Source organism: Bos grunniens, chromosome 23 (genome assembly GCF_055505025.1).
Source record: "Bos grunniens cultivar Pamir isolate PY7600 chromosome 23, Bosgru_T2T1.0, whole genome shotgun sequence".
Classification (NCBI taxonomy): domain Eukaryota; kingdom Metazoa; phylum Chordata; class Mammalia; order Artiodactyla; family Bovidae; genus Bos; species Bos grunniens.
The window spans coordinates 52,473,579-52,498,257 of NC_141187.1; the positions used below are offsets into that span (position 1 = coordinate 52,473,579).

General features: G+C 53.2%; 1 protein-coding gene across 1 annotated transcript; it reads right to left on the reverse strand.

Annotated features, from left to right (window-relative positions):
- Positions 1-1,966: 1,966 nt before the first annotated feature.
- On the reverse strand, positions 1,967-13,460 carry WRNIP1 (WRN helicase interacting protein 1). The gene is made up of 7 exons (XM_086370483.1): positions 12,566-13,460; positions 10,670-10,861; positions 10,009-10,250; positions 5,535-5,764; positions 4,443-4,598; positions 3,088-3,167; positions 1,967-2,639 (listed from the first exon to the last, which is right to left on the reverse strand). The coding sequence occupies exons 1-7, from the start codon at positions 13,304-13,306 to the stop codon at positions 2,364-2,366; spliced, it is 1,917 nt and encodes a 638-aa protein (XP_086226609.1). The 5' UTR covers positions 13,307-13,460; the 3' UTR covers positions 1,967-2,363.
- Between the last annotated feature and the right edge of the window lie 11,219 nt (positions 13,461-24,679).

Here is a 24,679-nt window from a genome sequence, read left to right on the forward strand (position 1 = left end):
AACCCGTTGCCAAACGTGACTGGCTCTCCCTGCAGTCACCCGCATCCCCAGATCGGTCCTCACCATTTCTGCCCCCTGCTTGCCCACCAACACCTCCCGGGCCCTGCAGGTGCCACCTCCCCTCTTGCACCCTGCCGCCCTCCCGTCCCGGCTCAGCACCGCAGTGCAGGCGACCCAGGACATCGCTCCTTTGCTAGAAACGCAGAGTAAAAGCCCAGCCTTCCAGAACCAACAAGGCTCTGTTGCCTCTGCTGCCTCCCCTCCTCCACTGGGGAGGTACCAGACCAGCCTCCTCACCAGACACTGGTCTGCCTGGCACTTCCTTGCCCAGGGCCACCCCCACTGCCTGGCAGGCTCCCCCACCCCTGGGTATCAGGGCAGCAGACTCCTGCCCCACACCCACCCCAGTTCTGGATGAGGTCCACTTGGCCACCAACATCTCAACCACACCTCCATCCTGTCCACGTCCACCCTGGGGTAAGGACGGACTTAACTCCGGTTTCATAGCACAGGATTTTCTCTTGTTTCCTAATGTTCCCAACAAGAGCTCAGTGTGGGGCAAGCACTCAGTATTTATCGAATGAAAAAAACCATCCCAGAACTCAAGCTCAAGTGTCCCGACTGAACGGGTCCCCCACACACTCAGTGAAATAAATCACGGCCAACTCTCCGACCCCAGGAAGACCCACTCAGCCTGCAGAGGGAGGGACAGGAAGGCAACTGGCCAGGACGGCCAACTTGGAGCTTCTTTTTCAATTTATTTGAAAAAAAATTTTTTTAGGGTTTCCCAGATGACACTGGTTGTAAAGAACCTGCGTGCTAATACAAGAGACGTGAAAGAGATGGTGGTTTGATCCCTGGGTCCGAAAGAACCCCCAGAAAAGGAAATGGCAACCTACCCCAGTATTCTTGCCTGGGAAATCCCATGGACAGAGGAGCTGGTGAGCTATGCTCCACGGGACCGCACACAATCAGGCGTGACTGAGCAACAGACCCGCACACATCTCAGCGCTTACCCGCCTGTGCTGGGTCCTAGCTGCAGCACGTGGGACCTTGTTCCCTGACATGGGGTCGAACCAGGGCCCCCTGCCTCGGCAGCCAGGAGTCTTAGCCACTGGACACCAGGGAAATCCTTCAACCTAGAGTTTATTCCTGAACCATAAGGCAGGTCTGCAGGCGGAGAAAGCGCATGCACAGACTCTCGGTGGTTTTGCTGCCTAGGCCTCCGTGCTCCTTAAAGCGACTGCAGGTTCTGCCTCACGTGAGCAAGTTGAGCACAGGATCCCGAAGTCGGACGTGATGCACGGATGAAGCAACGGTGCCCAGGATGGGAGGGGTCGGGGCAGACCACCAACAGATGAGCAGGTGGGGTCCCCCCGGAGGAGAGGGGTGCCCAACAGCGGGAGGGAGCTTGAGAAGTCAGTGAAGCAGAGCAGGACCCTGTGGTCCTTTCTCAGGTGCCGCCACCTGCCTTTGTCTGCGGAAAAGCTTTAGCCAAAGGCCAAGTCTGATCAGAGAGGTGAGAGAACACAGAAAGAAAGGCAAACAGTCAGGGGAGAGCCAACGGTAGCAGGTCAGTCAGGAAGCAGAGTCAGGGACCTTGAGTTCCTTCTCCAGGGCTACAGATGATATTCAGAACCATATCCCGAGCTGAAACCTTCACCAGGTGACGTCAGCTGCACGGTGATCAGACTGTAGCCATGACATAAGCTGCAGCAATTCCGAGAACTGGCCTCAAAGGAATGGGAACCAACCAACTCTGGAACTGAAGATTAACTGTACTTAAATCAATCACGATGATGCTTCAAAATCCTTCAAAATTTTTTAAAGTTGATTTTCATAGATACACAGATTTCTGAACTGTTACCTAGTGTCATTTTTCTTCCCGTGTTTACCCATCAGAATGTAACACTGACAGATGTTGAAACCTTGGATTCCAGGTGGAAAACAGGCAAGAATTGAAGAGTACTTTGAAATAGTTTTATTGGCTCATAAGACCTTTGCATATAAAAAAAATACCCAAAACACTATGCAGTATTAAACCACAATTACATTTTTTTTAACCAATTGAAACTACCCAGAATAAACATTTTTTAAAGGAAAAGAAACCTACAGAACTAAACTGTGAAATGACATGATGACTTAAATACTATGACAAAATAGATACCTCCTGATAACGTGAATCCATTGCACGAAGCCGCCAGAACGTTTCATGAGCATAACGTCGCACGGGTGCAAACGAACACAGCGTCACGTCACACACATAGCTGCAGTAGCCGTGCCCCGCCTCAGGAACGCTCGTCTCTGGCACAGAAGGCGGCCCGGGACAGCTTGCGCCAGGCCCCGCCCGGTGGCCGCCTGCGTCAGCACCGCCGCTGCTTGAAGAAGTCCACGCCCCGCAGCTCCTGCGGCAGGTACTCCTGCTCCACCGGCTCGCTGTAGGCGGGGTTGTACTTGTAGCCCTGGCCGTAGCCCAGGTCCTTCATCAGCCTGGTGGGCGCGTTGCGCAAGTGCAGGGGAACGGGTGGCAGCGGCCCCTGGTGGCCCCGCAGGCAGGCCTTGACGTTGTTGTAGGCGCTGTACACCTCGACCGACTTCGGGGCTCGCGCCAGGTAGACGACGCACTGGGCCAGGAGCACCTGCGCGGGGTGGGGGCGCCGCCCCGGGTTAACTCTGGGAGACCCCTGCTGCGCTGACATCCCACGGGGCCCACGGTCTGGACAAACCACGACAGGGAGGTGTCGCCTCCCCGAGGCGAGGCTAAACCAGACCGGTGGTTTTCTTTTAAAACTGAAAGAACTGTTTATCACATGAAATTCTTCTCAAAACCCCACCACGTAAAGCTAAGCAGGAGCTGCTCTGTCTGTGGGTGAACTTGCAGAGACATCCTGTTCAGCTCCTCTGAGGCTCCTGCCCCCAGGAAACCCCGAGCACCTCTGAGGAGCCCACATGAGACCCTGCCGACACCGAGGTCCCTCCCCCACAGCGTCTAAGCTTCCAGACGGGTCAGAGAGCCAGGCAGCCTCCTCCGTGGTCCAGGCCCAGGGAGGCGCCACCCAAGGTGATGGCACAGGGCGGGGGCCTTACCTCGCACTCGGGCATGCCTATGAAGTGACAGCCTTGGTAGGTGGCGACGGCTTGTGTCAACGCGGACGGGTCGGCCAGGCCTGCCACACATACGAACAGGGGCCAGTTAAGCCCCCGTGCACACCCCCGGGCCGACCCACCACCGCCTGCAGACCCTAACCGAGGAATCCCTCAGAAAAGCCGATCTTAGCTGACTCCAGAGGTGTGCACGGGGTGGTTACTGTGCAGGCTCGAGAACTGTTGTTTCCTTGGAGATAAGCTCTACATCCAGTAGGAAAAACAGGAGCCCACGTACAACACCCATAAAGAGCAGAGGCCATGAAGACAGTGACGGATGGACACGCTGAAGGCAGAGCACTTCCTGACACCAAAGAAAGCTAAGGCTCTGAGATCTCCTTTAAACGGGGCCTGGAGCCCTCCCTTTCTATTAACATCTCGGGAGCTCTCTGATGAAAACCAGAACACCTGACTTCAAAGCAAAATTAAAACGCTTCTTTTATTTCAACACAGGCACCTCGGAGAGATTGTGGGCTTGGTTCTGGACTACTGCAATAACACGAAAACCGAGATAAAGTGAAAACCGTGATAAAGTGAAAACCGCGACAAAGCAAGCTGCACGAATTTTCTGGTTCCCCAGCGTGCACAGAGCTTGTGTTAACAGTACACTGTCGTGCCTAAAACACTTCACTGCTCAACATGCTAACCGTCCCCCAAGCCTTGAGGGGGTCAATCTTTTTGTAGTAATGATATCAAAGAGGACTTGTCACAGACCTCCAAAACAAAAAGAACAGAGATGCAAGTGTGAACGTCTCAAGATCACCCAAGTGCGACACCACCCAAGTGGCAACTGCTGCTGACAGGCCCGTGACACGGGGTCCCACGGACCCCACGGCGACAGAGGCACGAGCTGCGAAGGCGGCCCGCACCCCCGTGGCGTCACTACAGAGGGACGCGGGGACCCGTGACTGTGGGAGCCAGACGCCCAGAAACAGAGGACAGACTCCACCAAGTCCCCGCCCCACCCAGCCCAGGACACTCCCGGGGCCCTGCCCTGCCCCGCCCCGCCCCGCCCCAGGCCTCGCCCAGGACACTCCCGGGGCTCCGCCCCACCCAGGCCCCGCCCCAGGCACTCCCGGGGCTCCGCCCCGCCCCGCCCCAGGCCTCGCCCAGGACACTCCCGGGGCTCCGCCCCACCCAGGCCCCGCCCCAGGCACTCCCGGGGCTCCGCCCCGCCCCACCCCAGATAGGCCCGGGGCCCCGCCCCCCTCCCAACTCCTGGGGCCCCGCCCTGCCCCGGACACTCCCGGGGCTCCGCCCCTCCCCTCCCCAGGCCCCGTCCAGCGTCAGTCACTCACCCACGTCCTCGCTGGCGAACCTCACGAGCCGCCGGGCCACGTACAGCGGGTCCTCGCCGCCCTCCAGCATGCGACCCAGCCAGTAGAGCGCGGCGCTGGAGTCAGAGCCCCGCATGGACTTGTGCAGCGCCGAGATGCAGTTGTAGTGCTCCTCCCCTGCACGCAGAGCCCCACTCAGCCCTGCGCCTGCGGCGCCGCAGGCCTCTCCCGGGCTGACCTCAGGGAAGCCCAAGCCAGCAAGGGACCCAGGAGGGCCTGAGCACGGTGAGCTCCGACACCTCCCTCACCCGGCCCCGCGGAGGGGCTTGTGCTGCCGCCGCTGCCACCGAGGGACGCGGGGCTGGGGAGGCGGTGCTGATCCCCGCCCGCTGCAAAGGGCCTCGGTCTCACGCTTCACCGGGTCCACGATGAAGGCAGCACGCTGGAGACCCCACTTCCTTCTAAAGGAGTGGAAATCCGACTCCAGCACGACGGCCCAGAATCACACACACCCTCGTCTACAGGGGACTCTTCATCGCCCATGTCTTTTGTAAAGACAGACTGCTGTGCTTATGATGTCGACTATTCCAGCTCAGAGATTTAACAGGAGCTGGTGTCAGGTTTGGTATCTGTAAATATGGTTTTATGAAAACAGATAAATGCACATGGCAAAATTCATTTAAAAAAAGAATAGCACAGAATAAAAGCACCAATTTCTACGTAAACTTAATTTTTAATTGTGCCTTTAAGAATTAAAGTGAAAGTCGCTCAGTCGTGTCCAACTCTCCGAGACCCCTTGGACTATACAGTCCATGGGATTCTCCAGGCCAGAATACTGGAGTGGGTAGCCTTTCCCTTCTCCAGGGGATCTTCCCAAACCAGGGATCGAACCCAGGTCTCCCCCGTTGCTGGCGGATTCTTTACCAGCTGAGCCACAAGGGAATTAAGGATTTTAACTCTCATTAAAGAACTCCAACTGAACCAAGCTACTTAAACTAAACACACACCTGAGTTCCCACGATTCCACACCAGCTGTCAGCCCCCTGGTCAGGAGGCAGAGCTGTGCCGGGAGGCTCCAGGCGGAGCTGCCTGGGGGGCCGGGTGCTCACTCACCTGCCCGGTCGTACAGGATGTGTGAGCGCTGCAGGCCCTCCTTCACGTCGCTCTCTGTGACCAGCACACGGCTCGGGGGATAGCTCTGCCCGCCCTTCTTCCCAAAGGTCTTCCGGGCGCTCAGCCGGGCCAGCACAGCCAGCTGCAGCCCATTCAGCCCGGCCCTCGCGTCCCCGTCGCTCAGGTGGGCCAGCGTGTCCACAGCCTTGTCCTCGATGAGCACTGAGGACCTGCAACACCAGCGCATGTCACACTCTGGACACCCCCCTCCTGCAGCACGCTGTGCCTCTCATCCCCGAAAGGCCACTCCCGAGCTGTCCGGGACCCCGAGCCCTGGTGTTGGGGCAAGCCTGTGCTGTTAGCGGCCAGAGACAGCGCGGCTGAGCAGAGCCTCGCCCTTGAGTCCCGAGCTTATTTCACCTGACGTTTGGTCCTTTTCCATCCGACGTTCGGTCCTTTGCATCTCCAGGTTCCACATGCACGAATTCAACCGGCCTCGGACGTAAAGTATTAGAGGGAAAAATTCCAGATAGTTCTAGAAAGCACAGGTTGAGTCTGCTGCACACTGACAACCAAGTACAAAGCATTCAGAACCTATGTGCAACGACCTGCTGCTGCTGCTGCTAAGTGGCTTCAGTCGTGTCCGACTCTGTGCGACCCCACAGACGGCAGCCCACTAGGCTCCACCGTCCCTGGGATTCTCCAGGCAAGAACACTGCAGTGGGTTGCCATTTCCTTCTCCAATGCATGAAAGTGAAAAGTGAAAGTGAAGTTGCTCAGTTGTGTCCGACTCTTAGCGACCCCATGGACTGCAGCCTACCAGGCTCCTCCATCCATGGGATTTTCCAGGCAAGAGTACTAGAGTGGGGTGCCATGCCTTCTCGGTTGCAACAACCTACACATGGTTTATTTACATCCTGTTAGGCGTGATGAGTCGCCTAGAAACAATGTTGGGAGAAACAAACATATGGGAGGATGTGCTCTGGTCCTAGGCAAACATCAGGCTGTCACAGAAGGGGCCTGCGCATCCTCCAGTCTCGTGTTCTGGTGTCCATGGGGGTGGGGGTCTCTGGATCCAATGCCTTGCAGATCCTGAGGGACAACTCTATAAGCACATCTTCATTTTTGTCCCCAGTCCCTCTGGGCACAGCAGCACCCAGGAGCTGGGCCCTGGGCTCTGGTCTGGGACATGCTGCCACAGGGGTACTGACCACGTGTGGACCTTCGTAAAAAAGGTCTAACTGTGACTCCGAGTCTAATTGAGCAACTTTTCCTATTCTGTCTAGTTAGACAAGGTGTCCAACACTTTTAGCTATATAGAGGGATCTTATTCTTTCTGGCTAGCTGCATACGTACAAAGTGAAATATAACTGTTCAAAGTTACAGCTCAGCCGTGTCCCTGCCAACCTTCAGCTGGAAATGTCACAGCAATTAATAAATCAACACGGATCATCTGAAGCAGCTACCTGGAGAACAACCCCGAAGGCCCCACTGGGCTGGGCAGGGAGTGCTCAGAGGGCGCCCTGCCTCCCTGGGGGGACAGCGTCGAGGACCCCAGGCTGCACTTGCCCTTGAAGGCCCACCTCTGGCGTCTCCCAGATGCCATGTCTCTGAAAACACTCCTCTTCAGAGCCTCCCAGCTGCCTCTCCGCCCCCAGGAGTCGGCTCACAACGGAAGGCTCTCCCGTTGGCCCGGCCGCCCCTCCTGACCAGACACTCACGCTACACACCGAGACCACAGCGCTGCTCTTTGCAGAGCGGATTCTGGACGATCTGGAGAAACACTAGACCCACCCGAAAGACAACCCACAGTAGACAACCCACACTGGGGCCAGCAGCAGAGGAGGCGCGGTGGCTCGGGGGAGCCACGGGAAGGGCACACCTGCCTGTGTCTATGCGTATGTGTGTATATGCTTGTGTGTGTGCAAGTGTGCATATGTGTGTGTCTGTGTAAGTGCGTCTCTATGTGGGTATATAAGTGTGTATGTGTGTGTGTATAAGTACGTGTTTCTGTGCGTGTATATGTGTGTATAAGTACGTGTGTCTCTGGGTATGTGTGTGTGATATATGTATATGCATGTCTGAATAAGTGTGTATATGTGTGTTTAAGTGTGTGTGTCTCTGTGTATATGTGTGTATAAGTGTGCATGTATATGCGTATATGTGTGTGTGATGTGTATAACTGTGTCTGCACAAGTGTGTATGTGTGTGTGTCTGTGTGTAACTGTGTCTGTACAAGTGTGTATATGTGTGTCTGTCTGTCTGTGTGGGGCAGGAAGACCCACACGGCCTCGACACCTCGCCCCAGAACTAGAATCCGACGGCCTTTCTCCTCGGAGCCGCAGGCAGCAGAGCGCCCACAGGACCACGTGGGGAGCGCGGGGCTGGAGGCGGAGCGCGGGGCTGGAGGCCTGAGCCAGTGTCGCAGGGCCACCCTTCAGAGGCGACTGGCTGCAGCACAGGGGTCCCTAACCCACAGGGCCTGGTGGACGACAGGCCCCACTTGTGCACACCGAGTGGGCCGACTTCAACTTCCCCACAGCCTCAGGATGGAACGTGTATTTTTAAAAACTGAGACAGATGGGAAGTATAAAAGAAAACAACATCACAAATCCTTATCTGCAACACCCAGAGAGGACAGCAGCTGCCAGGGCGCTTGCTGAGCCCCCTCTGCGAGCCACCCACCAACCTCTCACCTCACTGAGCTGGGGGTGGGCCTGGGGGCAGGCAGAACCTCCGGAACGCCCTGTACCTATCTATCCTGTGACCATCCAGTCAAGCTTCGAAAACAAAACTGGGTCATATCATACAGAGTCTGCAACCTTCATAATAAAACGCTATTTTGAAAAGCAAGCCAGGTACTCAGAACTCTCAGTATTATCCTTTTACCAAACAGGCATCATGGAAACTGTCAACACCAGAGACAAAGGGGTGGATCACCGTCGCTGTGCCACCATCGGGTCAGCGCCCAGAGGCACAGACCGCCCTTGTGAGTGACTGCACCTCGCACACCTGGGGCAGGAAGTGGGCAGAGGACAGGCATACAGGCGGTCTCAGAGCCCATCCTCACGGACAGGCGATGAGCGGGCCTCGTTCGTTATGAAAAAGGCCAATGAGCAGGCTGCGAGAAAGCCTTTAGAGACAGAGAGTTTTCCACAGTTGGAAAATGCAGTCCTCCCCTGAGTGTTTGAGGTCTGCTCTGCTCCACCGTCATCCCTTCCATCAGGTCTGGAGTCATGGGCACCAGGGTGAGTCCACCTGGTCTCCCAACGGCTCCTCATCCCCTTTCACACGAGCCACATTCCAGGATCGCCCATGTCCAAACTTTAGTCTTTCTAAAGTTTAGAAAGTTGGAGTAATAAAAGGCTGCTCAGGACAGTCACGAGGCAAGTCTCCGGATGGGAACTGACTGCCAAGAACAACACTGCACAGAGGTTCCAGCCGCGAGCCAGTTCCCTGCAAGCCAGTTCCTTGCAACCCTGCTGACACCACGCGGGTCCTCAAGAGGAGTAAATACGCTGAAACCCCTCGAGACCTCAGGGGAGGGTGAGGAGGGGTGCTCAGGCCCAGAACAGACAGGGAGGTGTTCAGGGACCTCAGCAACCAGCACCCAGAGAAAAGTGTGCCCTGAGTCCGGAGACGTGCTTTCACGACTGAAGCTTCAATGATCAATGCCCTCAGGCCCCTCTCGGCTCCTCAGTGCCGGCGTGGGTGGCTTTCCCACCCCAGCTCCACCCTCAAGCCATGCAACCTGGCCCAAGTGGGTCCCTGTCCGTGTCCAGGATTTCCTGCACCCCAGGTAATTCCTCCCACATCTGGGACAGGAGCAAACGGCAGAGGCATGCTTCTAACCCAAATAAGGGAAGATCCCTGCTCCACGTAAGGCAATCGATGGCCCACGATTCACACGCCTCTCACGATACAGAGACATCACCCGGAGCAAACGGACGGCCTTTAAGGCATCATTTTCAGTTAGTTTCTTTCCTTTTGTGGAATTGAGTCTGACTTCCAGAGTGCACAACAATCACCCTAAAAACACTCGAAAAAGTTTACGGTAACTTTTACACTAATTCTTACTCAAAGTTTTACAGGGGAAAAAAAAAAAAACTGCAGGAAAAAGAAAACTGGAATCTGAGTACAAACTCCAAAAGATTCATGACGTAAGTTTCTCCTATGAAGAAAATAATCAAAAAGCCTCTCCAGGTTTTCTGAGCCTTGATAAAAAGGTGTGCCAGGAAAAGCCCGGAACCTGTCAGCACCAAGGCAAACGCCGAGAACTAAGCCAGGGGCCAGGCGGCCAGTCAGAGCCGGAGGAGCCTCGGGGGCGCCCGGACGGGTGGTCTCTCCATCTGCAGAGACAGGGCAGCCCCTTTGCAGCCCAGCATCACATGCACCCGTCCATCCTGGAAGGACACCCTGCTCATCCGGCCCTCCAGCCCAGCCAGGGGCTCCCCCCGGAGCCAGAGCTGCTTACTCGGAGCTGCTGTTGCCGCCGTGGCTCAGAGGGTCGGCAGGGCGGCTGGAGTCCAGCACCTGGATCCCCAGGGAGTTGACGGCCCGCATTAGGATGGTCACCACAGCCTCCACGGGGAGCTTCTCAAGCACGATGACTCGGCAGCGGCTCAGCAGAGCAGCATTGACCTGGAAGGAGGGGTTCTCCGTGGTCGCCCCGATCAGGGTGATGGTCCCACACTCCACGTGAGGAAGGAACGTGTCCTGATCAGGAAGGAAAACAGAAGACGCTGACCTGCAGGATCAGCCTGCAGGATCCAGGGTGAGCTGGCTGTTCCTTCTTTTCCTAATCCTGAGTTCAGGATCCGATCAGCAACTTAAGTTGTCCACTGAGTCCTGATGTTTCAATTACAAATGCCTGAAAATTGGAAACTTGACCCAAAGTAGTTTTTCTCATATCAACAGCCGCGGGATACACCTACAATTTCATTTATCAGACAGAAGCAGCATTTTCTGGACACCAAGAAAATGCTAAGAAAAAGTGAGGGTAAGAGGCATGAAGAAGGGCGGAGGGCCTGGGCTCCTGGAGAATTAGTCACCCCCACCCTGAACCCTTGTGCAGTGACCGCACAGGCTTCACACTCAAGTCCACATTCACAAGGACCAGAAGGAAGAGCACGTACCTGCTGAGACTTATTGAACCGATGAATCTCATCAATAAAAAGGATGGTTTTCCTCTTGAAAAACCTCTTCTCGTTCTGAGCTTGTTTGATGACGTCCCGCACGTCGGTTGTCTTGGCGCTGGTTGCCGACAACGTCACAAACCTGATGCCGTGCTTCTTGCTGTTGTTGGCTATGATGTGGGCCAGCGTGGTCTGCGAGAGAGGGCAGGAACTGAGACGGAGGGATGGGCACCAGCATGCCCACCAGCAGCCTGGACACTGCGGCGCCCGGCAGGAGAGCCAGCTGAAACAGCTCGGTGTGTGTTTACACACTAAAGACAATGCTACCCATAAAGCAGGAAAAGCAGCTAAAAGCTCAGCTAATCCCAACCTCCTCTCCTTCATGTCTAACTCCGCTGATGCCTTCCGGGGGACGCTAAGATCTGCGGAATCTCTGGAAAGAGCTGCTGAATGGACGCAGCTGAGCCTGGTGGCAGGTGCGACCTCGCCCAGTCAAGAGAGCAGCAATACCGACCAGCGAGGCGCAGACCCCCGGGCCAGGGGGACCACAGCCCGAAGCTTGCAGGCAGTGCAGAAGAGAACCAGCACTTGAACTGGGGGATCAATGGTGACCCTAAACCACTTGTGACCGTCCGCTGTGGACGGAGTAAAGCAGCAGCAACGCCTCCGTCAGCGCTTCCCGGGAAGTGAAGAAATACAAGGAAAAGTGCGGCTCGGCACCTGGCGCTTACGCGGGGCTGCATACACACGCACATGCTCTCATTAAGTTTATTATTACTGTCGGCATCGCAGTGCGGCAGTAAGGATGGGGGTGAAGAGGGGCAAATGTGCTCCGGAATGAGTGGCAAGGGGGCATTTCATTTTCTGGTCACACAGCCCCATCAGACACTGCGGCTGCTCCTCCGCAAGTCCCAGCCCAGAAGCCACACCTGCCTGGCTTGGGATGGGTCACCCACCTCTGCACTGACCAGCCCAGCCCACTGCCTTTCCAGCCACGAGTCCTCTCTGAGTGCGTCCTGCTCACCGCCCCAGGGGTGTTCTTCTTGTTCTCTGCCTCTTCTACCTCTTCCATCTGATTAAAGGTTCTGAGCATCTTAAGCAGAGTTCTCGGGAATCAGTAAGGATGCTACTGCATAGCACCGAGCTATGTGGGTTAAATCTGACCAAAGGAAAGCACAAGACACACAGAGGATGAAGCTAGAAAGAAAAACCAAAGAAAACACCATCAAGGCGTCTGAATCTCACAGCTCTGAGCTCTTCTGCACCTAATGCTGGGTTTTGCTTTCCACTCTGTGGTGCTTTCTCCCTCTTCCAGCAGATAAAATGTATGTATTTAAGCACTGCTTGGCTCTCTTTCAGTCTTAACACCTGCCTCCTTAAGGCTCCTTCAGACTCCTGCTCAAGTGTTCTGGCAATGCTCTGTTCTCTAGATTGCAGTATCCTAAGTGCCCACCTCTGGGCTTGTGCTAATTCCCAAGAAAGCACTGGACACCAAGACGCACCCAATTTCTTCTTTAAAGGGCAAGGCATCATAAGAAGTTATGGAAAACAGTGGATGAAAGCGACTTGAAAAGGGAAGGAGTTCTCAGGTCAGCCCTGTTAAATAAGTACAGTTTCAAGGTTTGATGAAGAACTGTCTGCAAGAACAAAGCGAATGAACAAGAAACCCGATAGCTAAACAGAAGGAAGCACAACAGAAATTTAAAATTTTTTGCATTTTTTTTTCCCCAAAACTGAATGGACACACTCCTGAATGGGAAACTGCTCCAGGCCACCTGTCCTTCCCCAGAGAATCAGGCTACTAACAGCCAGCGGGTGAGGGCGGGGCGGGGCGCCTCGGGGCCCTGATCGGACCCCCCCATCTCCCCCCGCAGAGGGCCGGGACGGCGCGCTGACCTTGCCGCAGCCCGGTGGCCCCCACAGGATGAGCGAGGGCACCTCGCTGGCCTCGAGCAGCGAGCGCAGCAGCGTCTCGGGCCCCACGGCGCGGCCCTGTCCCACGAAGTCCTGCAGCGCGTCGGGGCGCATGTTGTCGGCCAGCGGCTTCCCCTCCAGCAGCTGCCGCACCTCCTCGGCCGCAGGCGCGCGCGGGCGGCCCCCGGGGGCCCCGAATGCGGCGGCGCCCGCGTCCGCGTCCCAGCGGCCCGCGTCGTCCTCGCCGTCTGCGTCGCCCGCCGCCTCCTCCTCCTCCGGCGCCTCGGCCTCGCCCCAGCTCCGCGGGGACGCGCCGCCCGCCGCCGCCGCCGCCGCCGGCCGCGGCCCCGCGCCCTTGCCGCCCGGGCTGCCGGGCCGCGCGCCCGGGAAGTCGGGCAGCAGGCGCGCGCCGCTGGGCGTGGGCGGCGCGTCGTCGCTCTCGCGGTCCTCGCTCTCGCCGCCGTCGTCCGGCTCCTCCGCCTCGCCCTCGCTGCTCTCGGCTGCCGTCGGCGTGGCCGGCTGCTTGAGCGCCGAGCTCTCGGACGGCCGGCGCCGCTTGGCGCGGGGCTGCGCCGGCTCCGCCAGGCCCGCCGGGTGCAGCAGCAGGCAGCGGTCCAGGTGCGCGTTGATGTGCGCGGCGGGCATGGCCTGCTGGCACACGGGGCACTGCACCCGGTGCAGCTGCGCCAGCAGCGGGTCGTCCTCCGGCCCACTCACCTCCATGGCGGCCGCCGCGCTAGGCCCCGCGCCGCGCGCCCCCGGCTCCGGGAGGCGGCAGGACGCGCGCGGCCCGGCGCAGAGCGCCGCTCAGGCCTCACGTCCGGGCCGCCCGCGTCGACCCGCCCTCTGCCCGCCGCCCCGCCGCCTCGCGCGGCGCGCCGGGAAGCGGAGTCCGCGGTAGCCCGCCCGGCCGCCGCCGGCGCCGGCTCGCACGGCCCGACGGGAAATGTAGTCCGCGACCGCTCGGCGGGCTGAGGAGCGCTCCTTTCCGGCCGGCGCGGGCAGCGGCTCGCACGGCCTGCCGGGAAACGTAGTCCGCGGCCTCTCGGCGGGTTGCGGCGCGTCCCATTCCGGTGGGCGCCGCGGGAGGTCGGCACGTTGCGCATGCGCAAACCTACCTGCGGGCCGGAGCGGTGGGGCACGCGCCGCGGCTGCGCAAGGGGCGTGGCTTTGCGCGCGGTAGGGGGCGGGGCGGGGGCGGAGGGCGGAGTCAGAGGGCGGGGAAATGCGGGTTACGGTGGACGCGGGCGGGACGCTGGGCGGGGACTGTCTCAGGGAGTCCGAAGGGCCACACACAGCGGCGGCCGGAGACACACGTCTAGCACCGTCCTCCCCAGACTGTTGGCCTTTTACCCCGAACGCGTGGTGTCTCACGGCCGCTTCGTGGTTAAACGTTAGGAACGCGCGAGCATCTCCTGGCGCCGGCGGACGAGCGACGTCGGGTTGGGACCCGCTCGTCTCTGGCCTATGGGCGAGGGGATGGCCTTCTCTGAGCCGCGTTCCTGCTCTTCTGAAACTAATTAAAAAACGTGTCACAAACCTGACTTTTTGGTATTTAGAGAAAGGAAACACAGGTGGCATGAAAACAAATTAAACATTTTTAGGGGAGAATTGACTCCTAAAAGCTGACAAGACTGGAATTTCTAATTCATCTGCATAAGAACTGCTTCAAACTTAACCGAAAGGCAACCACCTAAGGAACGTATGAGCCCCTTCTTGTGCAATGATTTTACAAAAAGGAATGGATCACAGAGAACTTGCTCTATCGCCCAGCCGTGTCCAGTGAGTCAGTTCTTGGCATCAGTTGCGCAAAGCATTGGAGCTTCAGCATCAGTCCTTCCAATGAGTATTCAGGACAGATTTCCTTTTAGACTGATTAGTTGGATCTCCTTGCAGTCCAAGGAACTCTCAGGAGTGTTCTCCAGCACCACAGAGAACTAGCATTATATAAAAGATGGTATAAAAAAGAACAGCAAAGGAAATATTTTTTCAGTTGATACTGGATTTAAAGTATGTGTTGCAACCTCCCTGCAATTGTAAAGAGGACCGAAATCCGATTTTCTGATTAGAAGAGGTAAGCAAAAATGAGAAAGAATCTTTACCCTTTGGCCGTCATACAGTTTGAAATGTAGGATCATGAACTTTTATATAACCTTTTAATTATTACCCAGAGCAAATAGCCCCTGAACTTCACAAAAGCAGGTAGTTTGAGAAGAGGTTTTCAGAGCCTAGAGAGAAATTTCCTCATTCCACCTTAGGTTTTATTAGCTGGGCCCTTCGAATTTAACCAACAGAAGGCAGATCAAAAAGAGAAAAACGGGCCTGTGAGCATGCACAGGTCTCATACACAGGGAGTACCTAGTGGTGACCGGGGGCTTGGGTGGGAGCTTAGCAGCAAACGCAGCACACCTGAAGGAAAGTGAGAGGACAAGGGAGAGGGCCTTGCGTTTCTAGGGAGCAGACAGCTAAGGCACATGTATGGGAACCCACGGGAGACACACTTAGTGTATTGAAAAGCAGGGACATCACTTTGCCAACACAGGTCCGTCTAGTCAAAGCTGTGGTTTTTCCAGTAGTCATATACGATTATGAAAATTGGACTATAAAGAAGGCTGAGCACTGGAGAATCGATCCTTTCATCTGTGGTGTTGGAGAAGACTCTTCAGAGTCCCTTGGACTGCAAGGAGATCAAACCAGCCCATCCTAAAGTTAATCAACCCTGAATATTAACTGGAAGGACTGATGCTGAAACTGAAGCTCCAGGACTTTGGCCATCTGATATGAGTGGCCAGCCAAATCATTGGAAAAGACTCTGATGCTGGGAGGGATTGAGGGCAGGAAGAGAAGAGGGCAGTAGCGGATGAGATGGTTGGAGGGCATCACCGACTTAATGGACACGAGTCTGAGCAAACTCCGGGGATAGTGAAGGACAGGGAAGCCTGGCGTGCTGCAGTCCATGGGGCCATAGAGAGTCAGACACGACTGAGCACCTGAACAACAACAGATGGGAGACAAGAGCCAGTTAGGTACGTTATATAGCTTTCTCTGGTGTCGCCTCTGGGCCCATGAGGGCCCAGGTTCCCTCCAGCGACTGTCCTGGTAGATGGGATGGGGGACACCTTTGCAAATTTATGTCCTGCTCTTAGGAAGTAAGGGGAGAGCGGAGAGCTTTTCTTGTATCAGCTTAATTACCTTCAGCTCAGTATAATCTGTGGACTTCCTGGTGGCCTGGTGGTAAAGAATATGCCTGATGATACAAAAGACTCGGGTTCAATCATTGGGTCAGGAAGATCCCCTGGAGAAGGAAACTGCAAACCACTCCAGTGTTCTTGCTTAGGAAATCCCATGGGCACAGGAGCCTGGTGGGCTGCAGTCCGTGGGGTCCCAGAAAGAGTCAGACAGGACTGAACGACCAAACAGTAACAGTGCAGTCCTCAGGCCAGAGTGACAGTTGGGCGTGGCATGTTCTGCTCCTGGTCAGGTTCTGGGGCTGCCCTCAAAATGAGTTTTGAAGGAACGTATTTCTAAATATGGAAACATAGTACACTATGATGATTTTAAACATTTGTAGAAATAAATGGACACATGGTCACCTTTAACACAAAATATTTTGAAATAGTAACAACAAACCAGGCAACACCTGTGAAGCTTCTTGAATCTTTTAATAAATGTAAAGCTTAAAACTTAATTTTTTTAAAACGAATACACACTTACTGTGAAAAGTCTCCTCATTCTCACTGTTAATATTTTAACGCCCTCTTCCAGTCTTTTAGAACGCATTTGAAGACCCTGCTGTGTACACACATACGAATGCAATCCTGTGTCTGCCTCTATTGTTACCTAATAGGTATTTTCAAAAGTTTTTGCTGTAATGGAAAGCATTTATTGTGTAATACTGAATAAAAGTTAGAAGATACAAAGCCATATAGTATAGTCCTATCTTATTACTATACAAATGCTTTGTTCATGTATTTGTATGTATAAATATTTAAAAGAAAAAAGAAAAAGTAAAAATAGAGAAGACAAAACTCTCCGTATCTCCACGTGTACATGTAGTTTACTCCTGTGGTCTCATCCATGAATAAAATCAAGCCACTTGGATGGAAGGCGAGGTGAAAATGCACGGACTTGCCCTTGAATCTGGGCTTGAGTGGGGCGTGGTGTGACCTTGGGCAAGCTGCTGCCCTTCGCAGGCTCAGCTTCCAGACCTGAGGGCGTTCGGCAACGCCTCGCAGGCCGTTGTGAGCGGTCAGCCATCCTAGGAATGTAAAGGTGTTTAGTACCTCGCTGGTCACCCGCTAAGCCCTCTGTGACTCTGTTTTCCTGAACCCTAGCTCATTCTGTCTGAAGTTCAAAGTTTTCTCCACTAGATGGTGGTACCAGAAAAATAAAATGAATAAACCATACCAGCTTCTCTATCCAGATTTAAACTTTCTTTTTTTTTTTTTTTTGATCACTGATATTGTATAGAAGACATAATGTAAGAAGACATAATGTAGTTAATCAAAGCTGACTTCTTTATAGTGGAACTGGAAGAGACCTTATCCATGAAATTTCAATTTTAAAAATTATTATTTCAAGCCTGAGATAATAATTTTGAATAGTTTTTAAAGATGTAATACCTTAAGAGTAAGACTCAGATAACCCTAGTTATGCAAATGATAAACCATTGGTAGAAGAAAGACTCAAAGAGGAAGAAAAAAGACTTTTTGAGCTAGAACAAAGGGCCATTTAAGAATTCCATCTCATGGCCAACTGGCACATGAAAAGATGCTCAACATTGCTAATTAATAGAGAATGCAAATCAAAACCACAATAAGGCACGATCTCACACCATCAGAATGGCCGTATTAAAGAAGTCTACAAACGACAAATGCTATAGAGGGTATAAAGAAAAAGGAACCCTCCTACACTGTTGGTGGTCATGCAAGTTGGTGCAGCAACTATGAAAAACAGTTAAGGAGGTTTCTCAAAAGCTAAAAATAGAGTTCCCATGTGATCCAGAAATCCTATTCCTAGGCATATATCCAGGCAAAACTATAATTCAAAAAGATACACATACCCCTATGTTCACAGCACGATTCACCATAGCCAAGACATGAAAACAATCTAAATGGTCAATGACAGATGAATAAAGATATGGTGCACATATACAATGGAATATTACTCAGCCATAAAAAAGAATGAAATAATGTTATACGGCACCATGGATATGGACCTGGAGATGATCATAGTAAGTAAGACAAAAGAGAAAGATAAATATCATGTGGTATCACTTATATGTGGAATCTAAAATATGACACAAGCGAATTTATACAAAATAGACTCACAGACATGAAGAACAGACTTGTGATTGACAAGGGGGAGGAGAACTGGGGAAGGAAGGGATTGGGAGTTTGAGATTAGCAGACACAAACTACTGTATGCTGCTGCTGCTGCTAAGTCACGTCAGTCGTGTCTGACTCTGTGCGACCCCATAGACGGCAGCCCACCAGGCTCCTCCGTCCCCGGGACTCTCCAGGCAAGAACACCGGAGTGGGTTGCCATTTCCTTCTCCAATGCATGAAAGTGAAAAGTGAAAGTGAAGTCGCTCGGTCGTGTCCGACTCTTAGCGGCACCATGGACTATAGCCTACCAGGCTCCTCTGTCCATGGGATTTCCCAGGAAACTGGAGTGGAGTGCCATTGCCTTCACCAAATAAGTGTAAATCCAGTTATAAGACTGTAGTGAATGAGATCAACGTAGAGCAATAAACCCAGGGCTTGAACGTCCTCCGTCAGTTCCTCCCGCTGTCGTGTTTTCAGCGGCCTTGGCGTTCTCTCTCTCTCTGTCCTCCGGCCCCAGAACCACGGTGGGCCGACGGTCGTGTGCGTGGCTCAGCTCTCAGACCAGCCGTCTGTTCAGTGGCCACAAGGAAAGTCTCAATGTGGCTGCGAGTGCTGCCGGGTAAGGAGCCGCCAGTACTGTCGAGCCTCGGGCGTCATCTTGCCCCTCACATTCACACCCGAGGTACATTGGACATTCTGAGCTCAGTTAACCCCACTGTGACGCACATCCCCGCCGTCTTTAGTCTGCATCCTAAAAGTCAGCCCCAGGGTCGTCCGTTGTCCTTCCTGCTGCAGGGGTCCTCTCCCCTAAGCTAGCCTCATGCGCCTTTCTTGTCCTGACTTTCCCGTGTCCCCTTCACTCTGCACCGCATCTCTCATCAAGTTTATTCCAATAAACTGTACACTTCTTGCTGCTGCACTGAGACCGTCGAATTGTTCTATTACTGGTCTTACTGGTATGAAAGAAGGGCCTTGACTTTTATTATTTCATATTTGGCTTTTATTAGTTTTAAGTGATTTTCAGTTGATACTTGTGATACAAAAAGAATATGTCTGAACTTTGAAATCAGTTTCTGGCACTGAGCTTCAAAAATCCTTGGAATTTCCTGAGTGACAGGAGAGCCAATGGGGTGACTCCTGGCGGGTCCCAGGAGAGCTTCAGGACGGGGGCGGGTCACCAGAAAGGCCAGCCACACAGTTCGAGGTTGGAACTGTGGGCCAGCCATCTCCGGGGAGGGCAGGGCCCTGCATTTGCAGCCAGTCCTGGGAGTGCTGGCCCCTGAGCCTGGAGTCTGAAATGGGCCATTCTTGTGGGGCGCTCTGCCCTGACCCATGGGTTCTGATAAAGCACTGGTGTCAAGAGAATTGAACTGTAGGATGATGCCTACTTGGTGTCAGAACAATACCGTGCCTCTTTATTTCCAAAGCATTTATTCTTTTTCTTTCTGAATTGCACTGGTCAGTACTAGTTATTATTACATTGTTGGAGAAAGCAAATCACTTTACCCCATAAAGTGAAGGGTGAATTGACAGAGGCAAAAATCCTACTTCAATCCCTGATTTTTTAAAACTTCCAGTCAAACAGAGAACAGCTGTGTCTTGGTTCCTATTTACCCTCCGGTTCATTGATCGTCCTTGACCCCCCAGGCTGGTCTGGTGCCTTGCCGTCCCTTCTAGCAGACACCCCGTGGTGCTGTAACTGCCCCCTGCGTGTCCGTTTCCACTCCTGCCCTCGACTTCCGTGACACAGGCCCGTGCAGGCCCTGAGCCCGGCCTGTGGTGCGCTGGGTGTGTCTGAACAGAACCGTGAGTGAAAGCCATCAGGCAGGCATCAAGGGCAGGCTTGACCCTCTGCCCCGAGGTTCACATCAGGAGCACAGTTTCTTCCAGAAAGACCACCCAAGTGGGGCTTTTAGTCATGGAAAGATTAGAGGCAGACTTTCAGAGAAACCTTCCATGAAGAAAAAGGGCAGTGTTCGGAGGTGGGCATGAGATGGTCTCCTGGGAGCAGTGGAGAACTGCAGCTGGCAAGAAAGACTGGCTGGCTCTGGGGAGAGCTGGGTTTTTAACTGAAGGGAGAATAGAATGTGGAGGGTGAGCCGTGATGTCTGTTTCCTTCCTGTCTTTTGAACTGAATTTGAAACCCTACAGGAAGAAGACCAGGATGGTTCAGGAGATGATGGGTGTTCTGGCCACGAATCTGGGTTGGAGGACCAGCTGTACCGCGGTGGAAGGAGGCCTCCCCCCTCCCTGCTCTGCCTTGGCCCGGGGCGTGGTGGGCTTCCCATTTGGACCCTGATGCTCCCACCATGGCCCTAGCAGCACTGCCAGCGCCCAGGGTTCTTCCAGGAGGGTCTTGACAGTGGCCTTCACCCAGCGGGGCAGGAGGGCTGCAGTCCACAGAGCAGCCGGCAGCACATTTCAGTGACCCTTGGAGGATTTCCAGAAATATTAATAAGTAGGGGGTTCACAGGGAGCTGCTAAGTGACTGGTTGGTAAAATGAGGCACGTGTAAAGGAGGATCTCAGAGACGTTGTTAAGAAGGCATTAAAATTACTATGAAGTTCAATAAATGATCCCATCAAAAGTAAGTAAATGACAGAGAAAAAAATGATCCTTGGCTTCTACTTCCACCGCAGGCAAAAATTAATTCAAGATGGACCACAGGCCCACATGTGAAAGCTAGAAGTATGAAGCTTCTACAGGGCAACATGGAAGAATATCCTCATGGCTTTGGGGTATGTGAAAGTTTGTTAGTGATGGCAAACAGCACTGCTCATTAGAAAATATATATATGAGTGTATATATATATATGTATATATTGAACTTAATTAAATTTTAAAGCATCTGCTTTTCAAAAGACATCTGTGGGAAAATGAAAACATAAGCCATAGCCTGAGAGAAAATATTTGTAATACATATGTCTGCACTGGACTTATTTCCAGAGTATATAAAGAAAATTATTGTAACTCAACAATAAGACAAAATACCCGTTTTTAAATGCACGAAAGGTATAAAAGAATGCTTCACAAAAGAAGGTACACGGATAGAAAAGCACGGGAAACATCCACAGTGAAAGGCACGTTAAAGCTGCAGTGAAACGCTACAGGCCGTCTGCCGTGCCAAGTCGCTTCAGTATTTCTGACTCTGTGTGACCCCGTGGACTGTGGCTCACCAGGCTCCTCTGTCAATGGGAGTCCCCAGGCAAGAACACTGGAGTGGGTTGCCATGCCCTCTGCTGGGGATCTTCCTGACCCAGGGATCAAACCACACTCTCTCTAGAATGACTGAAAACTGAAAAGATTGGCCACATTACATACTGTTGAAAACAAAACACAGTTGGAACTCAAGCGTTGCTTGTGCGAACATACAAGGGTAAAATCATTTTGGAAAATCACGTGGCAGGTCTCTTAAAAGGGCAAACATGCCCTTGCCACATAATCCAGTAATTCTGCTCCCAGAGGGTTTACCCAGGAGAGAAGAAAACATACTCCTGATGTGTCCAGAAAACTGGCTGGACACAGACGGTTAGCACAGCCTCGGTCATAACCACCTCGGACTGGAGACACCGCAGAGGCCCGGCAACAGTGGGATGGAAAACACAGAGTGTGGTTTATTCACACAATGGAATTCTACTTAGTAAAAAAATAAACGTACCTGCATACACAGCAAGATGGACAAGTCTTAGAAACATTGTGCTGAGTAAAATAAGCCAGATGTGAAACAGTGTGTGTGTGTGTGTATATATATAATGACTCCAATCATGTGAAAATGTAGACCAGGCAGAGCTCATCTGTGGTCTAGAAATTGCAGCAGTGTGTGAAGGGATGGGGCTTGTCGGTGGCCAGGGCTCGCGGGGTCTCTTGGCTACCACGTTTCTTCACTAGCCAGAAACTGCCTCAGGCCCTGGCCTTTTGGGTAGTGATAGAAATGTGGTGGGCTTCCCTGGTTGCCCAGCTGGTAAAGAATCCACCTGCAATGCAGGAGACCCCAATTTGATTCCTGGGTCAGGAAGATCCCCCGGAGAAGGGATGGAGTACCCACTCCAGTATTCATGAGCTTCCCTGGTGGTTCAAATGGTTAAGAGTCTGTCTGCAATGCGGGAGTCCTGGGTTCGATCCCTGGGTTGGGAGGATCCCCTGCAGGAGGGAAAGGCTACCCACTCCAGTATTCTTGCTTGGCGGGCTACAGTCCGTGGGGTGGCAAAGTGTCAGACGCAACTGAGCGACCAAGGACAGCAGCACAGAAATGTGGAATATATTGATTGAGGAGATGTCAAAACTCACCAGGGCATCCCTGGTGGCTCAGTGGTAAAGAATCTGCCTGCCAATGCAGGAGACACGGGTTTGATGCCTGGTCTGGGAAGATGGCACTTGCCGCAGAGCAACTAAGCCCGTGCCCCACAGCTGCTGAGCCTGTGCTCTAGAGCCTGGGAGCTGCAACCACTGAGCCCACGAGCTGCACCCCCGGAAGCGCGCACGCCTAGAGCCCGTGCTCTGCAGCAAAGGAAGTCACTGCCTGTGCACCAGGAATAGAGAGTAGCCCCTGCTCGCTGTAACTAGAGAGAGCCCTTGTGCAGCAAGGAAGACCCCGCACAATCAAAAATAAAAATCCTCATCACCCTGTACCTTTAAAATGGGTGCAGATTGTTTGTGTAATTTATATAAGGTTGATTAAACCCCCGCAAGATCCTGTTTCCTGCCCCTGAGGATGACTGCAGTTCACAGAGCCGTCAGTGCCACACGCTGGCAGGGATGCAGAGCGGCCACAACGCCCACAGGCTGCTGGCGGGACGCCGTGGGAAGCCTAAAATGGGCTCTTAGAAAAGCTTGCCGATTTCTTACAAAACCAAACGCGCGTCTGCTCTGCGACCCATCAGTTGCACTCTGAGGTATTTACTCCACGGAAAAGATAACATATGTGTAAAATGTCTTGTAGAAAAGTGTTTATACAAGCTTTATTTGCAATAGCAAAACAAACAAGTAAAGACCAGGATACACTGTAAATCCGCAGGTGATGGATAGACAGACCGTGGTCCTTCGTCCTGTGAAATGCTACAGTGAACTAGAAAAGGAGGGGCTGCAAAAGCACACGGGGTTCCCACAAACGCCATGCTGAGGGGACGAAACCAGCGCAGAGGGCACAGGCAGTGAGCCCCTCGCAAGTTCAAGAGCAGGCAAGTCTAGGGAAGCCGGGTGTTAGAAGTCAGTGTCGCTGAGACAGGAATTGACTGAAAGGGGCAAAACAGGAATGTTACGTGTGCGGGTTGGGATGTGGTCTAACCAGGAACCAAGCACTGTTAACAAATTTCTCCTCAATTAAAAAAAAAATTCAAGGGGTTTCCATTTCCAGTAACGGCAGCTGGGAAATTCAGATAGACCAGTATAGGCAACTGCTGAAAACAAGTAATAATGCTGAATAGAATGGCTTACAAATCTTCTTAAAAGTACCAGAGACCTGATACAACAGGAGCTTGCTGTTTTAGTTGCTAAGTCGTGTCTGACTCTCTGCACCACCATGGACTGTGGCCCGCCAGGCTCCTGTGTCCATGGGATTCTCCAGGCAAGAATACTGGAGTGGGCTGCCATTTCCTCCCCCAGGGGATCTTCCCGACCCAGGGATTGAACCCACATCTCCTGCATTGGCCGGTGGATTCTTTACCACTGAGCCATCAGGGAAGCATGAAAATAGGAACTATCTGGGAACAATCCGAGGGAAATGCAAATCCAGACAGAGCAGAAGGACCTGAGCACAAGAGGTCCTTCTGCCCCGAGCGCTTTTACCAATTCTGCCAATTCTGAGAGCGTCCGTCATGCGCCCAGGGTCTACCCGAGTGGAGGGCTCACCCTCAAGCAGAGGGGCCTGATAGTCCTCGCTCCCCCTTCATGAAGCTGGCACCCAGAGGGCAGGAGCCCCGGCAATGCTGAGCAGGAGGCAAATCCAGCCCCACAACCACTGCCCCTAACTATCACACTCATTTTTTCTGGCACTGTTAAATATTCTTCTATGCGTGACTTAATAGAAACATAATGTTCTTTCTCATGGAAGGATAACCAGCTTGTACTTATGTTCTATCTCAGTGTTTTAAATGTAATAAATAACGTCATCATCGATAACTTCAAAGATATTATTTTGCAGTTCTATTTCCTTTGGGGCAAAAGTCCTAGAAGTGCAATTGTGGGTCACAGAGCGCGGCAGAATGGCCTTCCCCCAAGAGGAGGGCAATTCCCACTCCGACCAGAAGTGCAGGGGTGTGCTGCTCTGCGCCCCCAGGCTTCGTGCGCGCTCAGAACGTTTCCCGCATGACAGCTGGGACTCGTAAAGCCCTTTTACCGTTCTACCAGCTGCCACGGTCCTCATGCACCAAGAAACGCCAATACTTTTGAATATGTGGGATAAAACCTAAAAACCTATTATGAACCATTACATAGTAGCCAGATTTATTTTCTCCCTAAAGATACAACTGTTACCCTTGATAAGAAATAACACACCCCTGAGCATGTGGGGCGTCTTCACCCAGCTCCCCGCCAGCCACCATCACCCTCTTGGCTACAAAGTTCTCCCGTGGAAAGTTTCTCTCCTCAACCTTACCCTCGGGAAAAGCAGGCCAACGTTTGGTCAGAAGAGCATGGCTTGGGCTTTGCACTTCTGTAATTTCATGCGTCATTCCTGTCATGAGCTCCTTCTAGCTCTTAAAATTCACTTCTAATTTAGAAGGTAGAAAAGCATCCTCAAGAATGGAAACGTAAATATACCCTTCCTCAAATTC

What these genes read in the sequence shown, in the direction of transcription:
- WRNIP1 (XM_086370483.1), bottom strand. Translation starts at nt 13,306, where the DNA reads ATGGAGGTGAGTGGGCCGGAGGACGACCCGCTGCTGGCGCAGCTGCAC. An exon ending in GGCGGCAACAGCAGCTCCGA is followed by an intron (nt 5,765 to 10,008) that starts GTAAGCAGCTCT and finishes CTGGTGTTGCAG; the next exon opens with GTCCTCAGTGCTCATCGAGG. An exon ending in GTTCGCCAGCGAGGACGTGG is followed by an intron (nt 3,168 to 4,442) that starts GTGAGTGACTGA and finishes TATGTGTGGCAG; the next exon opens with GCCTGGCCGACCCGTCCGCG.